The 18,193-nt window shown below is 39.2% G+C and overlaps 1 protein-coding gene across 1 annotated transcript; it reads left to right on the top strand.

Moving 5' to 3' along the window:
• Positions 1-2: 2 nt before the first annotated feature.
• LOC110681387 (testis-expressed protein 10 homolog) lies at positions 3-18,189 on the top strand. Its single transcript, XM_021857132.1, has 4 exons — positions 3-336; positions 463-1,058; positions 16,014-16,895; positions 17,792-18,189. Exons 1-4 carry the CDS (start codon positions 133-135, stop codon positions 18,147-18,149), a joined length of 2,040 nt encoding a protein of 679 aa, XP_021712824.1. The 5' UTR covers positions 3-132; the 3' UTR covers positions 18,150-18,189.
• The last annotated feature ends 4 nt before the right edge of the window (positions 18,190-18,193 follow it).

The raw sequence follows: 18,193 nt of genomic DNA, 5'->3' as shown, positions 1-18,193 counted from the left end.
TTGCACTGACAGCATGCATGCTGTCAGATTTCACGACGGCGACACGTGCTTGCGTTTATTTGTTTTGATACGTTAGTGCGTCGTGTTCAGGAGTTCGATTTGCGGGAAATTTTGCAGATTTTCACAAGGAAAATGGGTGGAAATTCGAGAAAATTTAAGAAAGCGGAAAAGAGTAAAATCAAACTGAAAAGTTCGCTCAAAGGGGCAAAACTTCCGAAGGGTACCAATGTGACGAAAACCAATTTCAAAGTGCGCAAAATCGTCATACCGGATCAGATCAAGCAACGGAATCTTACGGATGCGAATGTCCTCTCCAGTCGGAGTCTGACCGTTAAGGTGAGTCTGGGTCATCACTACTTGTGTTTTAGCATTGGAACAAATAATTTATACGAATTATATTTAAACATATTTTTATGAAAATCATGCACAAAGAATTTAATCACTGTAATTTGCTTCTGACAGGACTGCCTTGCAAAATTGAAGCACACCAATCCGACGGCCAAATGTGAAGGCCTCCGAGGTCTGCGAGAAATCCTCGCTAAACTGCCCACCGAGGTGACGGACAATCACTTGAGTACGGCCATCAAATCGATCGCCAGTATTTCCATCGACATCGAACGAGATGTTCGGCGAGATTGCTACAAAACCCTGGGGCTGCTGTTCGCCGCCGCCGGCCAGGAGAACGTGCTTCCCTTCTTCGATGTTCTGCTGTCGTTCCTCCGGTGTGCGATGACCCACATCCAGCCGAGAATTCAGGAGGACTCGTTGCTCCTGTTGGACACCTTTCTGCAGCATTTGCCACAGTTGGTGCTGCTGAACAGGGACAAGATTTTCCCGCAGTTCCTGGATATGATCTCCAAGCTGCGAAGCGAATCCAAACCGGAGCGGACGCTGACGTTGAGCTTGAACAAACAGTCAACCAACACCAAGTGGAGAACGCGGGTACTGATGCGATTGATCGGTATGCTGAGGATCTTGATCGATAGTAAGCGGGGCGACGGAAAGGTGGGGCCGGCGAAGGATGAACCCATGGATACCACCGGGGATGAGAGTAATCCGTGAGTATTTTGATTGAAATGATTTGAAAAGATTTCATTCGACTACGTTAATGAACGAGTACAAAACATTTTAGTCTAGATTGAGGCCCTAAGAGGCAATCAAATTTATGACAAGCGATACCGTTTGGTATTAGGCATAGAATCTTACAAATTACTAGTAGATGCAGACATACGAAGTGTGGGGCTGGCGCATCTCTGCCGACCCACTAAAACAAGCCCATTCAGAATGTACAGGCCATGGCCTCAGACCCTTTACCCTAAGAACCACCTACCAATATTAGAGAAGGGTCAGTGCATATGCAATTTAACAAATGCGGCTGAAATAGCCTCGGCAAACAGCTTTTCCTAATCGACTTAACCTTTACGTTCGGCTCCCTGAAAGATTTCGATTTCGGGGGTAAGATCCATCCAACAACAAAGTTATCACTCGCAACCATGTCAACGATTATTTCTCTTCTTCTCGGCTGCAGAAGTCGGCCTAGCAAAGGCGCACGTACCCTTTTTATAAGTTGTGTCTATCGTCCTCATCGTCCTACGTTAAAAACCTTAAAAACCCACAATGGTGAGACCCCATGGTTGGGCTCAAAGGCTGGCCCCTCAGGCCATCCTTCCACTATGGGCGGTTTCCATACAGACTGGCGGCCAAAATATTTTTTTGCGTTTCATGTCGTATTTATGAGTTTTGTGATACAAATTTGATGTTTTATTTTCAAAAACAAGTTTTCGAGACTAACTTTTGAATAGGACCTATAGCTAAATAATAAGTTTTGTTACTAATGATGCATATAAGCCATTTATGCGATTAACGTTGTGCAAACCATTATAAATGATAGATCTTACTTATAAATGATGATATGAATGATTTAGCGGTACTCAGTTATTCTCTAAATTATTTTTTAACTGTTTTTAATAGATCTTTACATCTCAAAGTACCCTTGGAAATACATTTCAGCCTGGGACAAAAAAGTATGGGATGTGTAAAGTTTCGATATAGAATCAAATATATTTTTTCGACCAAAAGTACGAATTTTTATTTCATTTTATTTTTCAAAGATAGCTTTTTGAATAAGCTTTCAGACAGTGTATAAAGATTTGTATAAAATATTACGATTATGCAGTATATTGTATTCAATGTGTACCTTGTGTGTGCACTGAATTCTTCATTTATCTTAAAAACTTTAACTTTGACCTACTGTATCAATTAAAATATAAAAGATCGTGCCCTGATATTCCAGGAATAACTTAATAAAAGTGTTTACTATAGAATGATGTACAAAAAAAAAAAAAAAAACGATCAGAACAAGTCATTTTTTCGAATATTGGCCACCTGATCGCCCATAGTGCCTTCTTTACTCATTTTTCGTGGGATGCCCATCTGGCATGAGCCTATGCATGCTATAAAACGTTTGACTTTTACTGTGCGCCCTGTTTTTAAGTTGCCTGTGAGAGAGCGAGACAGCACCAACACACGGCGCACAGTAAAAGTCATGAGAACAAAAGAATTTATGGCACGTACAGAGGCTCATTCCCAGTCAGGTGAAGAACTAGCCATATGTGAAAAGGCCTATTCGGGAAGCTCTTGACAGTTCTATGAAAATGACAGCCCCGTGTATGCACCGGTCCTCCACCGATGTAAACAAATGCATAGACGGACCTGTTAGATGAAAAGGCCTATGTGCTAAAATTCACATAATAAAGAAACAAAAAATAAAAATAACCTTTGCGTACCCGACCTCCGACAAGGCATTTGCAAATAGCTACCATTTCGTCAATTTCCATTCATTTTTAAAACCACCCTCAGTTGATTATAAAAAGGAGCATGTCAATAACTGAAGAATCAACTTAATATCAACTTATGTGGTCACTGCAGAGCTCCAAGCACAGATTCTGCCAGGGCCTCACTGAGGATATTTCCCGTTTATGTCCAAAACAAGCATGGGTTAAGCATAATGAATTCTGAAAAGTTTGATTTTTTTTGCTGTAGATCTTCTACCGATTTCTTCAAATGTTACTCTAGAACAGGTCTGCCAAACCTTTCTAAAACGCGAGCCACATTTCAGAATTAATATTAGGGCAACTTCACCGGTGGTCAAATGGTGGGGATTGCTCATCAAACCTTCCGGTCCGCCTCATAGTTATGTACTATTTGGTGCTGGGTGTAGTTCTTGTTTTTCCAGCTGTATTGAAAAGCATGAGCCATAGTCTTTGGCATACAATCGGATCTATCTTTAGCAGAAAAGAACCGAAATGTCTATCGACGACCGGTGATTGCTAGCAGATATAGTGGAGAGCTTGTCTTGAAACGTTCATCGCTTCAAGCTAGTTGAAAAACTGAATACACTGATTGCCTGTCGATCAGAGCCGAACTAGGCATAGATCGTATACATACATCTGAATCTACATGTCTCCGATGTATTACATCGTTCCAGGTGGGAGTTATCTGATATGTGAATATGGTACCATAACAGAATTTTCCATCTGAACGAAGTGATAAATCATAATATTCCGCATACTGTATCACACATCTACAGAATGTATTGCGTGAAGTTAAGACACAGCAGAGTATTGGGTACATAGGACCAAGTCCCTGCCGGGTGGCGCGAAACTGATGAGCGATAGACAATAGAATCAGCAACACTGCCATAAGGGATAGTAAGCATGTGACTATTGTCGAAACTATGATTAGGAGGCAAATCAACATCCCAAGATCAAATTTTTGTTACAACCCAATGTAGGTATTATTAAATTAGGCTGTAGAAAATGATAAATATCTGATCACTTAGGAACCTTGCAACAGGTAATAAATGCTCGTAGTCTGTTTTCTTCGAATACACATGTATAAATTGTTAAAATTGCCGAATCATACGCGGAATTTATTAACCCTCTAATACCCAACCCCGCCTTTAGACGGGGTACACTTTGGAATTTTGTGTATTTTTTCGTAGCTCGGAAATCAAAATGATTTTATTTTTGGCTTAAATCTTGACTCATAACACGCATATGAGAAAAGTGTTTTATGACTTTTGAAACTTTTTTGTATTTTTGAAAATTGTTTGAAAAATTGTATTCTTATATAACCTACAAATGCCTGGGGTTTATTTAACGTGTAATGTAAAAAATCGTACCTTTTATATTTTTCTTTTATTAACCTATAACAGAAGAAGGGCTTGGTGGTATTAAAATAATTCCAAACATGTGTTTCCGTTATTTACACGGAAAATAAAAATATTTTCAGAAAAATATTTGAAATTTATTATTTTTAAAAGTACCGTGAAAACTTGAATTTTTATTGTTGCCAAAAATCAGTAACTAGAAGAGGCTTCAAGAAAAAATGGAAAAGGATAGGGATGTTCAAAAATAATTATAAATTATAAAAATCAAAAACCAAAATTCATAGATTGGCGAATAAAAATAAATCATTGCCCAAAACGTGTTTAGCACGATTTTAGATAACTAGAAATGATACTTAGATCGAAAATAAAAATTTGGGTATTAGAGGGTTAAACGGATCATGAAATCAGGACTGAAATCATAATGATGATAGATTATCAACTTTCCTTTCGTCTTGCTATTTGTTACCGTTAGAATCACCAAACTGATTGGTTTCCCACTACTTACACCAATACAACAGCACGATAACTGAAGTATTATTATCGCGCGTTGGAACTTTCAATATCCATATATTACATCAATAGTGAATTCTTGTATGTAGCCAGTATAAATAACAGAATCATCAACTTCTTGAACATTCTTTAACTGAAAACAGGATGCTTGTTTTATCAAACATGCTCAATCTGCACCTAAAATCTCGGATCCAAATAGTTTTCTAAATAAAAATTGTGTCTAAATAAAACGTGTAGGCCAACAAAACATAATTGAGTAGGAGTTTACAAGTTACTTAGCACATGAAAAGCAGTGTAAATTAATCTATTACTAGATCAACACTAATGCTCACATTTTTATATTCCCATTTCATCATGGTCCTCATTGCTCGAGCGGAGACGAATACCCTGGAGATGGAAAAAATCGACAGCGCTACGATAAGGAAACGTAACAGATGAGAAACTATCGATACATTTATCAATTATAAAACCCCGTTTTAATGTTAACACTTTGTTTCTGTTTTTTCTGTTTTTTTCGTTTCAGCAATCAAATAACCGAACCAACTCTACTATCTTTTCATTTCTTCTTCGTTATGCTTATAGTCCCTCTGGCACTGAACCGAGTGGAGCGCCTTCCGCTTTCTTACTGGTGCTGTCTTTCCTGTACATTTGGCATAGTGTCGGATGTGGTGTACTGTATTTGCTATACAACGCGCTACTTTCGATATTGTGCTTGGCGTGTGGGGAAGCAGTACTAGTGGTGAAGCGGAGGGCGCCATTCGGTTTAGTGCCAGAGGGACTATATCTATTTAATGTATCTGAAGCTTGTGGGACCGCTTTAATTCCGGCGCCTGCTTGTGGAAGATCCCGGTGTGCTAAACGGTATAGGACATGTTAACGGGGAGGCTTGGTAGGTCCTCACCCAGCCCGTGTCTAGATGGGCGGATAATTGTCTGCCAGGGTGTGGATTGAGCAATTACAATTACAATTACAACTTCACCGGTGGTCAAATCATCGGTTAGTTCCAAAATTTTGGACCATCTTAAAAATTGCAGCTTGCACCGGTGTTGCAAATAATGTTTCAGTTTTACTTTATGAGCCTTTGAATGCCATAAAACGTTTGACTTTTACTGTGTGCTCTATTTTCTAGTTGCCCGTGAGAAAGAACGAGACAGCAGGGGATTTTTTTTTATTATCGGACAATTTGGGCCGGAGGTTCTCCGATTTGCATGAAATTTTCACCAGAGGTAGAGCTCGTGGATACATGACCAAAAGTGAAATTCAAAAAAATTATAGTGGCCTATTTTCCCGGAAAACTCTAGATGAATTTTCACGATTTCTCTATATACCTCAAACTTTGAAAATTCATATCTCCTGAACTATGCATCGTAGAACAAAAGTTTTTTAGTCAAATCGAAAGGAAATTTTCTCAGCAATCTATTAAAAATATAAAAAGAGAAACATTTCTTGGAAAATTTTTCACCATGGAGAAAATTGTCGGAAAAATAGTGAAAAAACTATCGTCTGTATCATGAAAAATTTTCAAAAAAATATTTTTTGTTTCATGAATCCATACTCTAACTTTCGTCCATAGACGCCAAAGTGGTATCTTTTACCGTTTGTGCGACAGAACTGAAATACCGATGACTACCCGCACGCTTCCCATAGAAAAATGTGTTCTATTGTGGGCCTCATAACCGTGCGCTAACGGCGGCGGTAATTTACACGCATTGTAAGTGTAACGCAGTAAACCATCCTTTCCTTTCCAGTCAGAAGAAGCTTTTCGTCAATCGGAGCACTCTCCTTTGGTCTGTTGGGTGTTTTGTATGTCCTTTATTCGTAACCTTTACTATTGAGACCAACAGTCTTTAATTGAAAACGATCCTAACATTCAATAATATAGGTAATAGGAACTGACCCTCAGCAAGCTTGGGAAAATTCACTCACTCACCCGAACGCCACCGATGAAAAATAGCAAAACATCTGCTGCTATCGAACATTCAGTGATAGCTGAACCGTCCTAGGTGGAGTGTAGCATGAAAGCGTCGAAACCGATTGTGTAAAAGCGACAATCGGAAGGAACGCGAAGAGAAGTAAATACCAATACATTGGATCTGCGAGGCACGAGTTAATGCACTTAGCATCCATTCGCCGAATGCATTGAACTGACTGAGAGGATTCCTACTCACTGAATCATTCCGTGGTGTGGACTGCCATTCAGTGAACGCTCATTAGCACTTAAACCCGAATGCCATTCGAACGGAATCAGAATGTAAACAATCATTCCTGGACAAACGTTTCAAAAGGGCACATCGACATTGGTAAACATTGGCTTTGCAAGCCGCTGTTGAACCCAATCCAACTCGATCACGCTCACCAATACCACTATCAGGAAGAGCTTACACCAATCTTTCTGATAGTGGGGTTAGTTTGCGTGGGCGGGCTTAAAAGGGCTCAACAGCAATGTTTCTAAAAAAAGGCTCAAGACCTCTTGGGCCCTTTTTAAATGTTTGTTCTTTGTCCGAATTTTGGTATTGCATTCGACTGATCAGATGCCGTTTTTTGTTTCGCTTAGTGCTCGCCGAAGAAGCAGAATGGGCACTGGAAATTGAAACGTTCGGCTTGGTTAAAAAAAACGGTTTTCTCGCTCCCGACTGTGCGTGGAAGCGAGTGAGGGAAACACAATAACTGATTGAGTGTTTCCCATGCTTGACCCTCAGTATCATATAGTTGCCAAGCAAAAAGGATATTTATGTATACATAAAGTGCTATTTGTAATTTTCTTGCTTTTTTTTTTTTAAATTTTGTTCAATTTATCAAATGATTAGATAATTAACTAAAAGCGCGCGAATAAATTTTTTGTTTTGTTTTCTATACAAAGTGATATATTTGATATAAATTCTGATTGTTCCTTGGAAGAATATAGTATAGTATTTGCATGTATATCATATCAATCAACTGTATAACACTCAGGGACGCTATCTATTGTTCCATTGATGGCTGCTGTGGAATATTCCACTGCCAGTCAGCGTGCAGCCTCTACAGTTGGCGCCAACCCAACAGCGCGCCAAACTGTATTAAGAAGCGTACGCGCGTAATGAATAATTATTGTATGTTTTGTCTGGCCGTATCGTGCGCCTATATAAGGCGCACCCATTGAATTTGTTAGAATGTAGTTTCTTTCGTTTCTCCACCGAGTAGGCATGCTGCCTCTCAGTGGTAATAAATCTGTTAAAGTGAAGCCGTTCGCTTGATTTGCCGTCCGTTTTATCGTAAAAGACACAACGTAGGAAAGGCGTCCTGGCCGAAACAACATATTAACAATATATTCATAAGTTTTCAAAGAAAGTGGATCTTGAGATTTGATCCTTCAAACGTTACCATAATGATTGATTGTAACAAGACCAATGGAGACCAATGGAGAGACCAATGGAGAGTGGCCGATTGACGAAAAGCTTCTTCTGACTGGAAAGGAAAGGATGGTTTACTGTGTTACACTTACAATGCGTGCAAATTACCGCCGCCGTTAGCGCACGGTTATGAGGCCCACAATAGAACACATTTTCCTATGGGAAGCGTGCGGGTGGTCATCGGTTTTTCAGTTCTGTCGCCTAAACGGTAAAAGATACCACTTTGGCGTCTATGGACGAAAGTTAGAGCATGGATTCATGAAACAAAAAATATTTTTTTGAAATTTTTTCATGATACAGACGATAGTTTTTCCGCTATTTTTCCGACAATTTTCTCCATGGTGAAAAATTTTCCAAGAAATGTTTCTCTTTTTATATTTTTAATAGATTGCTGAGAAAATTTCCTTTCGATTTGACTAAAAAACTTTTGTTCTACGATGCATAGTTCAGGAGATATGAATTTTCAAAGTTTGAGGTATATAGAGAAATCGTGAAAATTCATCTAGAGTTTTCCGGGAAAATAGGCCACTATAATTTTTTTGAATTTCACTTTTGGTCATGTATCCACGAGCTCTACCTCTGGTGAAAATTTCATGCAAATCGGAGAACCTCCGGCCCAAACCTGTCCGATAGTTTAAAAAAATGCGCAGCACCAACACACGGTGCACAGTAAAAGTCAAAAGAACAAAAGGATTTATGCAATGAGAATATGTACCGAGGTGAGGAAAAGACATGTAGTGTGCGTGACATCCGTGTACGGTGCAAAATGTTTCACAACACAAGCGAGCGAGGTTCCATAAGAAGCCGTGTAAATTAGTGACGTAGTTATTTTTGTTTACGTTTTTTCTTTTTACTAATACATAGCCGTTGCTTCTTCTTCCACACCTTAGTATATATTCTCATTGGGATTTATGGTACGTACAGAGGCTCATACTAGTTTTATGGTCTATTTTTTTTTGGAACAGGCTAACTGTCTGGTTCATTTTTGGTTGGGTTTGGACCGTTTGGACCAAGATTGGAACTGTTGCAAAACTGGTTTGACACATGTTTGTTTATCAGTTCGGATTTTATCGCTGAAACAATCACCGTCTATGATCCCTACTCATTTGAGGTAAACAAAAAAAGGAACAATATTCTATCGCTGCTGTTTTTTTTCAACAATATTCATTCTTCCTCCAGCAATGCATCATCAGCTTATTTTTCCGGGGAATCCCTTAGGAATTCGTTCATGGATTCCGCCCCAAATTTCTACGACAATACATCTGAAAATTCCTCAACAAAGTCCTACAGAGATCTCCAGGAGTTTTTCACGCAATTCTATTAAAGTTCCTCCAATGTTTCTAACAGGATTTTCACTAGGACTTCCTCCAAGGATTTCCACCAGGAATTCCTCCTTGAATGTCTTCTAAGAATTTCCTCAGGGGATTTTTAAGAGAATTTATCCGGGCACTTCCTCCAGGGATTTTTTCCGTCGATTCCTCTGAGCATTTCCTACAGAATTCTACTAGAGTTCGTCCAGAAATCTCGCAAAGTATTGCTCCAGGAATGCTCTTAGGAAATTTCCGGTATCCTCTCGGGAGTTATCCAGGAATTCCTTCATAAATTCCTCTAAGAGATCCGACAAGAATTTCTGATGATTCCGTTCCCAGGAATTCCAAATAAATTCTTACCGGGAGTTCCTTCAAGAAAGTCCGTTTGCTATGTCGTAATTCCACCGGAAATTATTCGATAAGGTCGACCAGGAGTTCCACTACGCAGAGATGAATACGCAAAACCCCAATTATTCCTAAGTCCGCCAGAAATCCTGGGATAAATGAACTCTGCCAAGAACTCCATTGTAAATTTCGCGATATGTTTAATGCGACTTCCTCCGGTGGTGAACTTATTCTGAAATTCCTCCAGGAAATTTCCCCGCTTTTTCCAAGCATCGCAACATTTTTGTTTTTGTTGATCAAGTTCGAAATGGATCGAAAAAAAAAAAATACAAAAACCGGTGCATGCGCGTGCGGTTTGGTCTCTTTTTACTGGTTTAATTAATTTTTACAGGGCCATTTTTGGAATGAAAATGAAATGGAAATATGGACCACCGCTGAAGTTGCCCTTATGCGGTGGAACAAAATTTTGGATTCACAAAAAAATTTAACAATTTCGTGAAATTAACCAAAAGTTCATGCTGAAAAACTTGATCAAATGATGATTTTTGCAAAGCATTTTGTTTAGGATTTTGTGATCTTCCCAAGATTTAGTAATAATCTTGTGAAATTTTAATTTACATCAGACACTAGCACAGGATCCATTTGAAAATCCAGTCCAGGACTCCGTGAGAATGATATTCAGGATTTTATAAGAATCATACTCAGCGGTCTGAGAATCCTACACCAGATTTTGCGAGATGCTTCTGTGAGAATTATGGTAAGAATTTTTCAGAATCTTTTCTTCAGAGTCCGAGCTGGAATCTGTGAGAAATCTATCTGGGATATCACACAAATCCTTCGGATATTTATGTGAAACGCCTGCCTAGGATTTTGTGAGATGTTGTCCCATATTTGGTGCAAATCTTGAAGAATTCTAAGGAATCATGCTAAAAAATTGGTATTTGTTCGCTGATTCTTCGTCAATTATTCCGTAAAAATAATGTAAAAGATTCTGGTTCAAGACTACGTGAAAGATTCTATATCGCTTCCTGGATTACGTAAATTTAATGCCCAGCATTCTAAAAAATCCAGCAAATGATTGAGTTAGATTGTATTTGACGAATTTACGTTTTTCGCTAGCGTCATAGGAATTTACTTTTGTCTTACTAATAGGGTAGAAAATATAAAAAAGGAATCATTAATCTTGAAATTATACTCAAATTAATCTATTATTATAATAATACAGTTAATTTTTATAAAAAAAACATGAACACATGCCATAATCTAGGTTCACTTATAGAACATTTTCTATAGCAATTCAATTTTCAAATTACTCCGGGGAAGCCCAAGCAAACTTTCGTAGTCCTTTGATTCTGTTCCATGTTTCTGTAGAATCAAGGTCAATCGTGACCGGTTCACGTTTTACGAGTGCGAAAGGATGTTTGTGTTAAGTCGAGGATGGATTACCAACTGGTGAACTCGTTTCATGCTTACACTGAACCAAGTAATCATGTCCGATTTATCTGAAAACACATATAGTTTTTTTCCATATAGCTTTTCACATAACGCTCATCAATTGATCACATAAACTTATGCGATTTCGTTTTAATTAGATTCATCTGATAAAACACATACATCTCATGCATATTGAAGATATGAACCATTGGATGTTGCCAATGAATGTTATGTTAAATTCAGATGATAAATACTAGTATTGTCAGTGATTTCTATATGATATTATAATATATTTGCTATGCTTGGATTTCATATTTTAGTAGAATTTACAATATAATTATAGTTGAAACACCGTTTATTTAATAACCTAATAATTACATTGGATAGCCGATCACATTAATTGGTGTAATAATAACTAAAAACAACACATCCCATACGATTCTGGACATTTCTGTTTGTTCTGAGCATTCTGTTCCTTTCGTCCTTGTTCCGCCATCTCCAGCAAGTGATATTTCCTGTAAATTCAATTCCAAAATTTATTTACATTTAATTTATGTTATGAATATTTTACTTACCCTTTCACCTTTCTTTGACGTTATAATTCCAATTTAAGTCGCTTATAATTTAAAGCAATTCAAATCCATCACAATGAAATTATGAAACTCGTTAGCACGAAAGTACGAATAAAATAAGGAAACAATAAGAACGAATTTTCACATCGGCAAATCACATAACATTTATCGGATTGCATAGATGACTTTTGTTCATATACAATTCACAGTTTTGGTAAGTGAATGGTATTGAATATCATAATGAGTGTTATGTGTTCTTTAAATGAATATTATTGGATGCACATAAAATGAATTGGATTTCAATTATCGCAAGGGTATGTGAGGTTTTTAATATTTTCTATGATATTTCTTGGTTCAGTGTAGGATTACACATTTATATTGAGGCAATGTTACGTTTTTGAATTTTTCAAACAAACTATGGATGGTTCGTCACTACAAGTGTCGTATTCTGTTTTTAAATAATATTAATATACATATACCTTTCATTTTTCGTCATTACTACAAATCATTATAGAATAGTTTGACATTATGAATGTCGGCGTACTACAAGGTCACGTGTTCTTGAAGATATCATATACGGTTTTTTTTTACAAAATATTCATGACTATTTCACGAATTCACTTTCCACTTTTTTTTAAACTTCTATTATTATTGTTCTTGTATTTTCCAAACAAACTATGCATGGTTCGTCATTTTAAGTGGCGGCATAAATCCTTATTCTTAATAAATATAATTTTATTACACATAGTTTTCTGTTCTTGTCATTACTAAAAAAGCTTTGAATAGTTCGACATTTTGTATGTAGACGTATTTTGTTAATAATCTATCTTAAAATATCTTTTCACCGCGAGAATAAAATGTAAAAATAGTTTTGGATAAAAGTCGTATTCACCCCCCCCCCCCCCCCCCCCCCCCCTTATCCATGGATCGCATCACCGACCAAATGTGACTTTCATATCTTTTTACTTCCTCACTGATAAACACCCTTCCCGTGGTGATTGTGAAGATGCAGATGTATTCTCGGTCTCTGGAAGCAACAATCATTACACCCTAACATTCCTTTTCCATTCCAACTGACTGTAAGGACTTGGCCGGCCCCGTTATTGATCAATAATATGAGATCTGCTAAAATTGCACTTTGAGAGTATGCGAAAACTCCCATCTCATATTAATTTGGATCGAAATGCAATTCCTACCAGTTTCGATCAATCACGGAGTAGCAACCATTGACATGTACAGTCAGTCTATGCTATGCTATGCGTAGGGTTGGGCGTAGTTTATACTTCACAGCCACATACCGTTCTCCTGCACGCCGCCAAGGCTGCATTCGGCAACCCCAAGAGATTTCAGAGAATCTTTTTTGACTGCAGCTACTTCTGGAACTCATAGTAAACCACAAACTATGTGTATTTTTCAACTAACGTTTTTATCAGCTGTCAGAAAGGATCCAATAATCACCATGATTCATTGACCACATAGGCGGATGTACAGGCCTGCCACTTTTTCAAATATTCGGCCGACAATGTCCACATCAACACACAAATTTACTGGATTGTAATTGTAATTGTAATTGTAATTGTAATTGCTCAATCCACACCCTGGCAGACAATTATCCGCCCATCTAGACACGGGCTGGGTGAGGACCTACCAAGCCTCCCCCGTTAACATGTCCTATACCGTTTAGCACACCGGGATCTTCCACAAGCAGGCGCCGGAATTAAAGCGGTCCCACAAGCTTCAGATACATTAAATAGATTTAGTCCCTCTGGCACTAAACCGAATGGCGCCCTCCGCTTCACCACTAGTACTGCTTCCCCACACGCCAAGCACAATATCGAAAGTAGTGCGTTGTATAGCAAATACAGTACACCACCTCCGACACTATGCCAAATGTACAGGAAAAACAGCACCAGTAAGAAAGCGGAAGGCGCACCACTCGGTTCAGTGCCAGAAGGACTATAAGTATAACGAAGAAGAAACGAAAAGATAGTAGAGTTGGTTCGGTTATTTGATTGCTGAAACGAAAAAAAAAACAGAAAAAACAGAAACAAAGTGTTAACATTAAAACGGGGTTTTATAATTGATAAATGTATCGATAGTTTCTCATCTGTTACGTTTCCTTATCGTAGCGCTGTCGATTTTTCCATCTCCAGGGTGTTCGTCTCCGCTCGAGCAATGAGGACCATGATGAAATGAGAATATAAAAATGTGAGCATTAGTGTTGATCTAGTAATAGATTAATTTAAACTGCTTTTCATGTGCTAAGTAACTTGTAAACTCCTACTCAATTATGTTTTGTTGGCCTACACGTTTTATTTAGATACAATTTTTATTTAGAAAACTATTTGGATCCGAGATTTTAGGTGCAGATTGAGCATGTTTGATAAAACAAGCATCCTGTTTTCAGTTGAAGAATGTTCAAGAAGTTGATGATTCTGTTATTTATACTGGCTACATACAAGAATTCACTATTGATGTAATATATGGATATTGAAAGTTCCAACGCGCGATTATAATACTTCAGTTTTCGTGCTGTTGTATTGGTGTAAGCAGTGGGAAACCAATCAGTTTGGTGATTCTAACGGTAACAAATAGCAAGACGAAAGGAAAGTTGATAATCTATCATCATTATGATTTCAGTCCTAATTTCATGATCCGTTTAATAAATTCCGCGTATGATTCGGCAATTTTAACAATTTATACATGTGTATTCGAATAAAACAGACTACGGGCATTTATTACCTGTTGCAAGGTTCCTAAGTGATCAGATATTTATCATTTTCTACAGCCTAATTTAATAATACCTACATTGGGTTGTAACAAAAATTTGATCTTGGGATGTTGATTTGCCTCCTAATCATAGTTTCGACAATAGTCACATGCTTACTATCCCTTATGGCAGTGTTGTTGATTCTATTGTCTATCGCTCATCAGTTTCGCGCCACCCGGCAGGGACTTGGTCCTATGTACCCAATACTCTGCTGTGTCTTAACTTCACGCAATACATTCTGTAGATGTGTGATACAGTTTGCGGAATATTATGATTTATCACTTCGTTCAGATGGAAAATTCTGTTATGGTACCATATTCACATATCAGATAACTCCCACCTGGAACGATGTAATACATCGGAGACATGTAGATTCAGATGTATGTAGACGATCTATGCCTAGTTCGGCTCTGATCGACAGGCAATCAGTGTATTCAGTTTTTCAACTAGCTTGAAGCGATGAACGTATCAAGACAAGCTCTCCACTATATCTGCTAGCAATCACCGGTCGTCGATAGACATTTCGGTTCTTTTCTGCTAAAGAAAGACCCGATTGTATGCCAAAGACTATGGCTCATGCTTTTCAATACAGCTGGAAAAACAAGAACTACACCCAGCACCAAATAGTACGTAACTATGAGGCGGACCGGAAGGTTTGATAAGCAATCCCCACCAATCAACACACAAATTTACTGGATCTGTTGAAAATGATACCTCGGCTGTCAATCCGGATTTGAAGCGTGCATTATTTTTGTATGGTCTCTATCCCGCATTCTTACTACAGGTTTTGCTCATAATATTTATCCAGTTTTTGCCATTTTCTAGATACCTACTGGGTTTATCGTATAGTTGTGCGAGTAGGTCGCCAAAGATGGTCATAAGCACCCAACGTTCGGGAACTATAAGAGCTTGTAGGTCTTCAAGCATAGGCCCGTAGTTCTAGGGTTTTGTCAATGGTACATATGGAACGAAAGTGAATCTTTTTTGACCGCAACTTCTTCTGGAGCCCGTAGTAGGCTTGAGTTCCATGTTACACGAACAACGTTATTATCAGCACCGTATCACTGACTATAGACACATTGACATTCTAGGCGAATCCTTTCGTGGTTTTGTTGTATGTTTCAGACTGGTGTACAGGCAAAGACAGGTCTGCAATCTTTTGAAATATTTCGGGCGATCATCTACGACGCAAACGAATTTACTGGATCTGTTCAAAACCATTCCAAGCTGAACCCGGCTGATTGAACAATTGGCAAGATATCGTTCGTCATACAGTTTAGCATACCATTTATCATTGCTGTAATCAGCTTAGTGAGCTTCCTGAGAGAGCTGCTCATGATTTTTGATAGCTTTACGCAGTCGTATTATACCGCTTTGGAATAGATGTTTATCGTAAACAACAATCTGGAAGAAATTTATAGGGAAATAGGAGAAATCCATGTAACGCTGACTTGTATGGGAGAGGCTTCAAGTATCTATAATTTCACTAATACAAGTTTTTCCTGCTTCTAGCTTCACCGCCAAATCGACGCACATCCCGGCCACGTCTTTACCGCTCAATAACGTCTTCGATTACCGCGCTCCGTTGCACTTTCCGCTGGTCCGCCACCGCCTGTACCAACCCTGCCCGCTTACATGCCTCTTCCGGAAGTCCATCGGCGAGGGCAACCTCTCGCTATCGGATCAGATCGACGAAGGTCGCAAGCTGAAAACCTACGTCCAGATGCTGATGCCACTGCTGTTCGAGTCCTGGCTGGAGGTTCGTCCTACTTCCGGAGGCGGCGAAACGGCCGAACACGTGCTCTCGCATGAGGCGGCCACCACTTTAGGGCTCCTGTTGGAGATTGCCATCCAGCTGTGGGAGCTGGTCGTAATATACGGCCGCGAGACGAACAACGCTGATATGACCCGCTGGTTCAGGGAACAATATGCGGAGCATTTCTGCAATCACATCTTGAAAGGGTTCCCGTTCTATCAGAGCCCTGGAGCAGGAGCCGGGAAGGGTCGAAGCACGACGGATGAGAACAAAGAGCGGAACGTGGACGAGAAGTGCTACTCGCAGAACTTCAACATTTGCTACTTTTACTGCTGCTTGAATGAGAACTTCCGCTCGGATCGGAGCAAGAACTACGACAAGGTGGTCAATTATGTGGAGCGCTGTGTGAACAACTGGAAGTTCCGTTCGCCGGAGGTGAGCTCCTTGTTGCTGAAGGTTCTGCGGTACATGCTGTTGGAGACGGATTGCGTCTCGATCAATAAGAACACCCGAGGACTGCTCAAGACTCTGCTGGAAGTCTACATTCAGGCGAAGTTGCCTCAGGACACGCGCAATCGGATTCTGATCTTGTTCTGCGATATTATCGTTTTGAACGATCGCCTCTGGAGAGAGTACGGGTAAGTTTGGGGTAGAATTGTTATACAGTGGGATTCCATTTTTGGCATGCTTCATTTTTGGTACACTGAGTGACCAGCCCACTTAAGTCTGCCGGTTGTTGAATTTGCAAATTTTTATACTTTCAGCTACATTCAATTTCCAAGGTGAAGAAACCTTTCGTAAAATTGTGATATAAGCCGACGAACTTGATATCCTTGTGTATGTTGTTGATTGAAACCAAAATCCTAAGTAGATCCTTCTGCTTGATAACGCTGAAAATGTCGTTGAAGTAACCTCCTTCATTTATCCAGTAATACTTTTTTTTTCTTTAAATTTTCCACAAAATTAAAAAAAAACACAAAAAACGGGGAGAGAGGTTTTCTATTGTCCTACTGGGGCTCCTATCGTCTGCTTGTAGAAATTTCCTCGAAATTGAAAGTAGTTCTCGTCCATGCACAATCTTGCCAACCTCATGTATGTCTTGTCCTTTCCTTTCCATGCTGCATCCGTCCTTTGGGGTGAAAACGAGTCCTTGAGAAGATTTAGAGCATCTTTTACTGGAATGCTGGAGAAAAGAGCCGCTACGTCGAAAGACACCCTCATCTCGTCATCTTTGATGTTTCCTGACTATAATAATTTTAACAGACCTAGTGGGGAAAGGATTTGGCATACTCTGGAATTACTTGACTAACCGGTTTAAAAAGAAAAGATTTCTCTCATCTCTTCTCCTGGTTTGTGGATTTTTGAAAATTCTTTGGTTCGTCGAAGAATGGAGTTTGCCACTTTCAAACGAGCCTCGCCAGTGATCGCCGTGCAGATCATTGATTGAAAAATGGGAATTGTTGGAGCATTACTAAAGACAGAATCCCGCTGCACGTCTTTAATCAAGCGCTTACATTTCTTCCCTTCCCAACAGCCAAGAAATCTTCACGCTCTGGTTGAGAATGCTGCCAAATTTGCTCAAGAAAACCGTCATCGACTTCAACGTCCTGAAGGCATTGCTCTGTTTGGCCAAACAGAAGAACACCATCTTCCTGCACAGCTTGGAGGAGAACGTGGAGGACATCGTGGCCAACGTTGGCAAGCTTAAGGTGGTGAACGAACAGTTCAAGAATGAAGGACTTGTGCTGTTGATCAATTTGCTATTCTGGATTAGCAAACGGGAGGCGTTGGAGAAGCTGCTGCAATCTGACCTGGTCAAGGCGATGAAGATCGATGACGACATGAAAGCTTACTTCAGAAGTACGCTCAGGACGCGATTAGTTAGTTTGTAAATCTTTGTTTTTATAAATATACTTACCTCCAACTACTTAAGGAT

The sequence above is a fragment of the Aedes aegypti genome, unplaced genomic scaffold (genome assembly GCF_002204515.2).
Source record: "Aedes aegypti strain LVP_AGWG unplaced genomic scaffold, AaegL5.0 Primary Assembly AGWG_AaegL5_hic_scaff_793_PBJ_arrow, whole genome shotgun sequence".
NCBI classification, from domain to species: Eukaryota; Metazoa; Arthropoda; class Insecta; order Diptera; family Culicidae; genus Aedes; species Aedes aegypti.
Note: the sequence above shows the minus strand (reverse complement) of the source record. Positions and strands in the feature narration are given on the sequence as shown.

Bases quoted from the DNA above. Each gene is read 5' to 3' on its own strand.
- LOC110681387 (XM_021857132.1), top strand. From the start codon at position 133: ATGGGTGGAAATTCGAGAAAATTTAAGAAAGCGGAAAAGAGTAAAATC. The intron at 337-462 runs GTGAGTCTGGGT...TGCTTCTGACAG, and splicing joins GTCGGAGTCTGACCGTTAAG to GACTGCCTTGCAAAATTGAA. The intron at 16,896-17,791 runs GTAAGTTTGGGG...CCTTCCCAACAG, and splicing joins CGCCTCTGGAGAGAGTACGG to CCAAGAAATCTTCACGCTCT.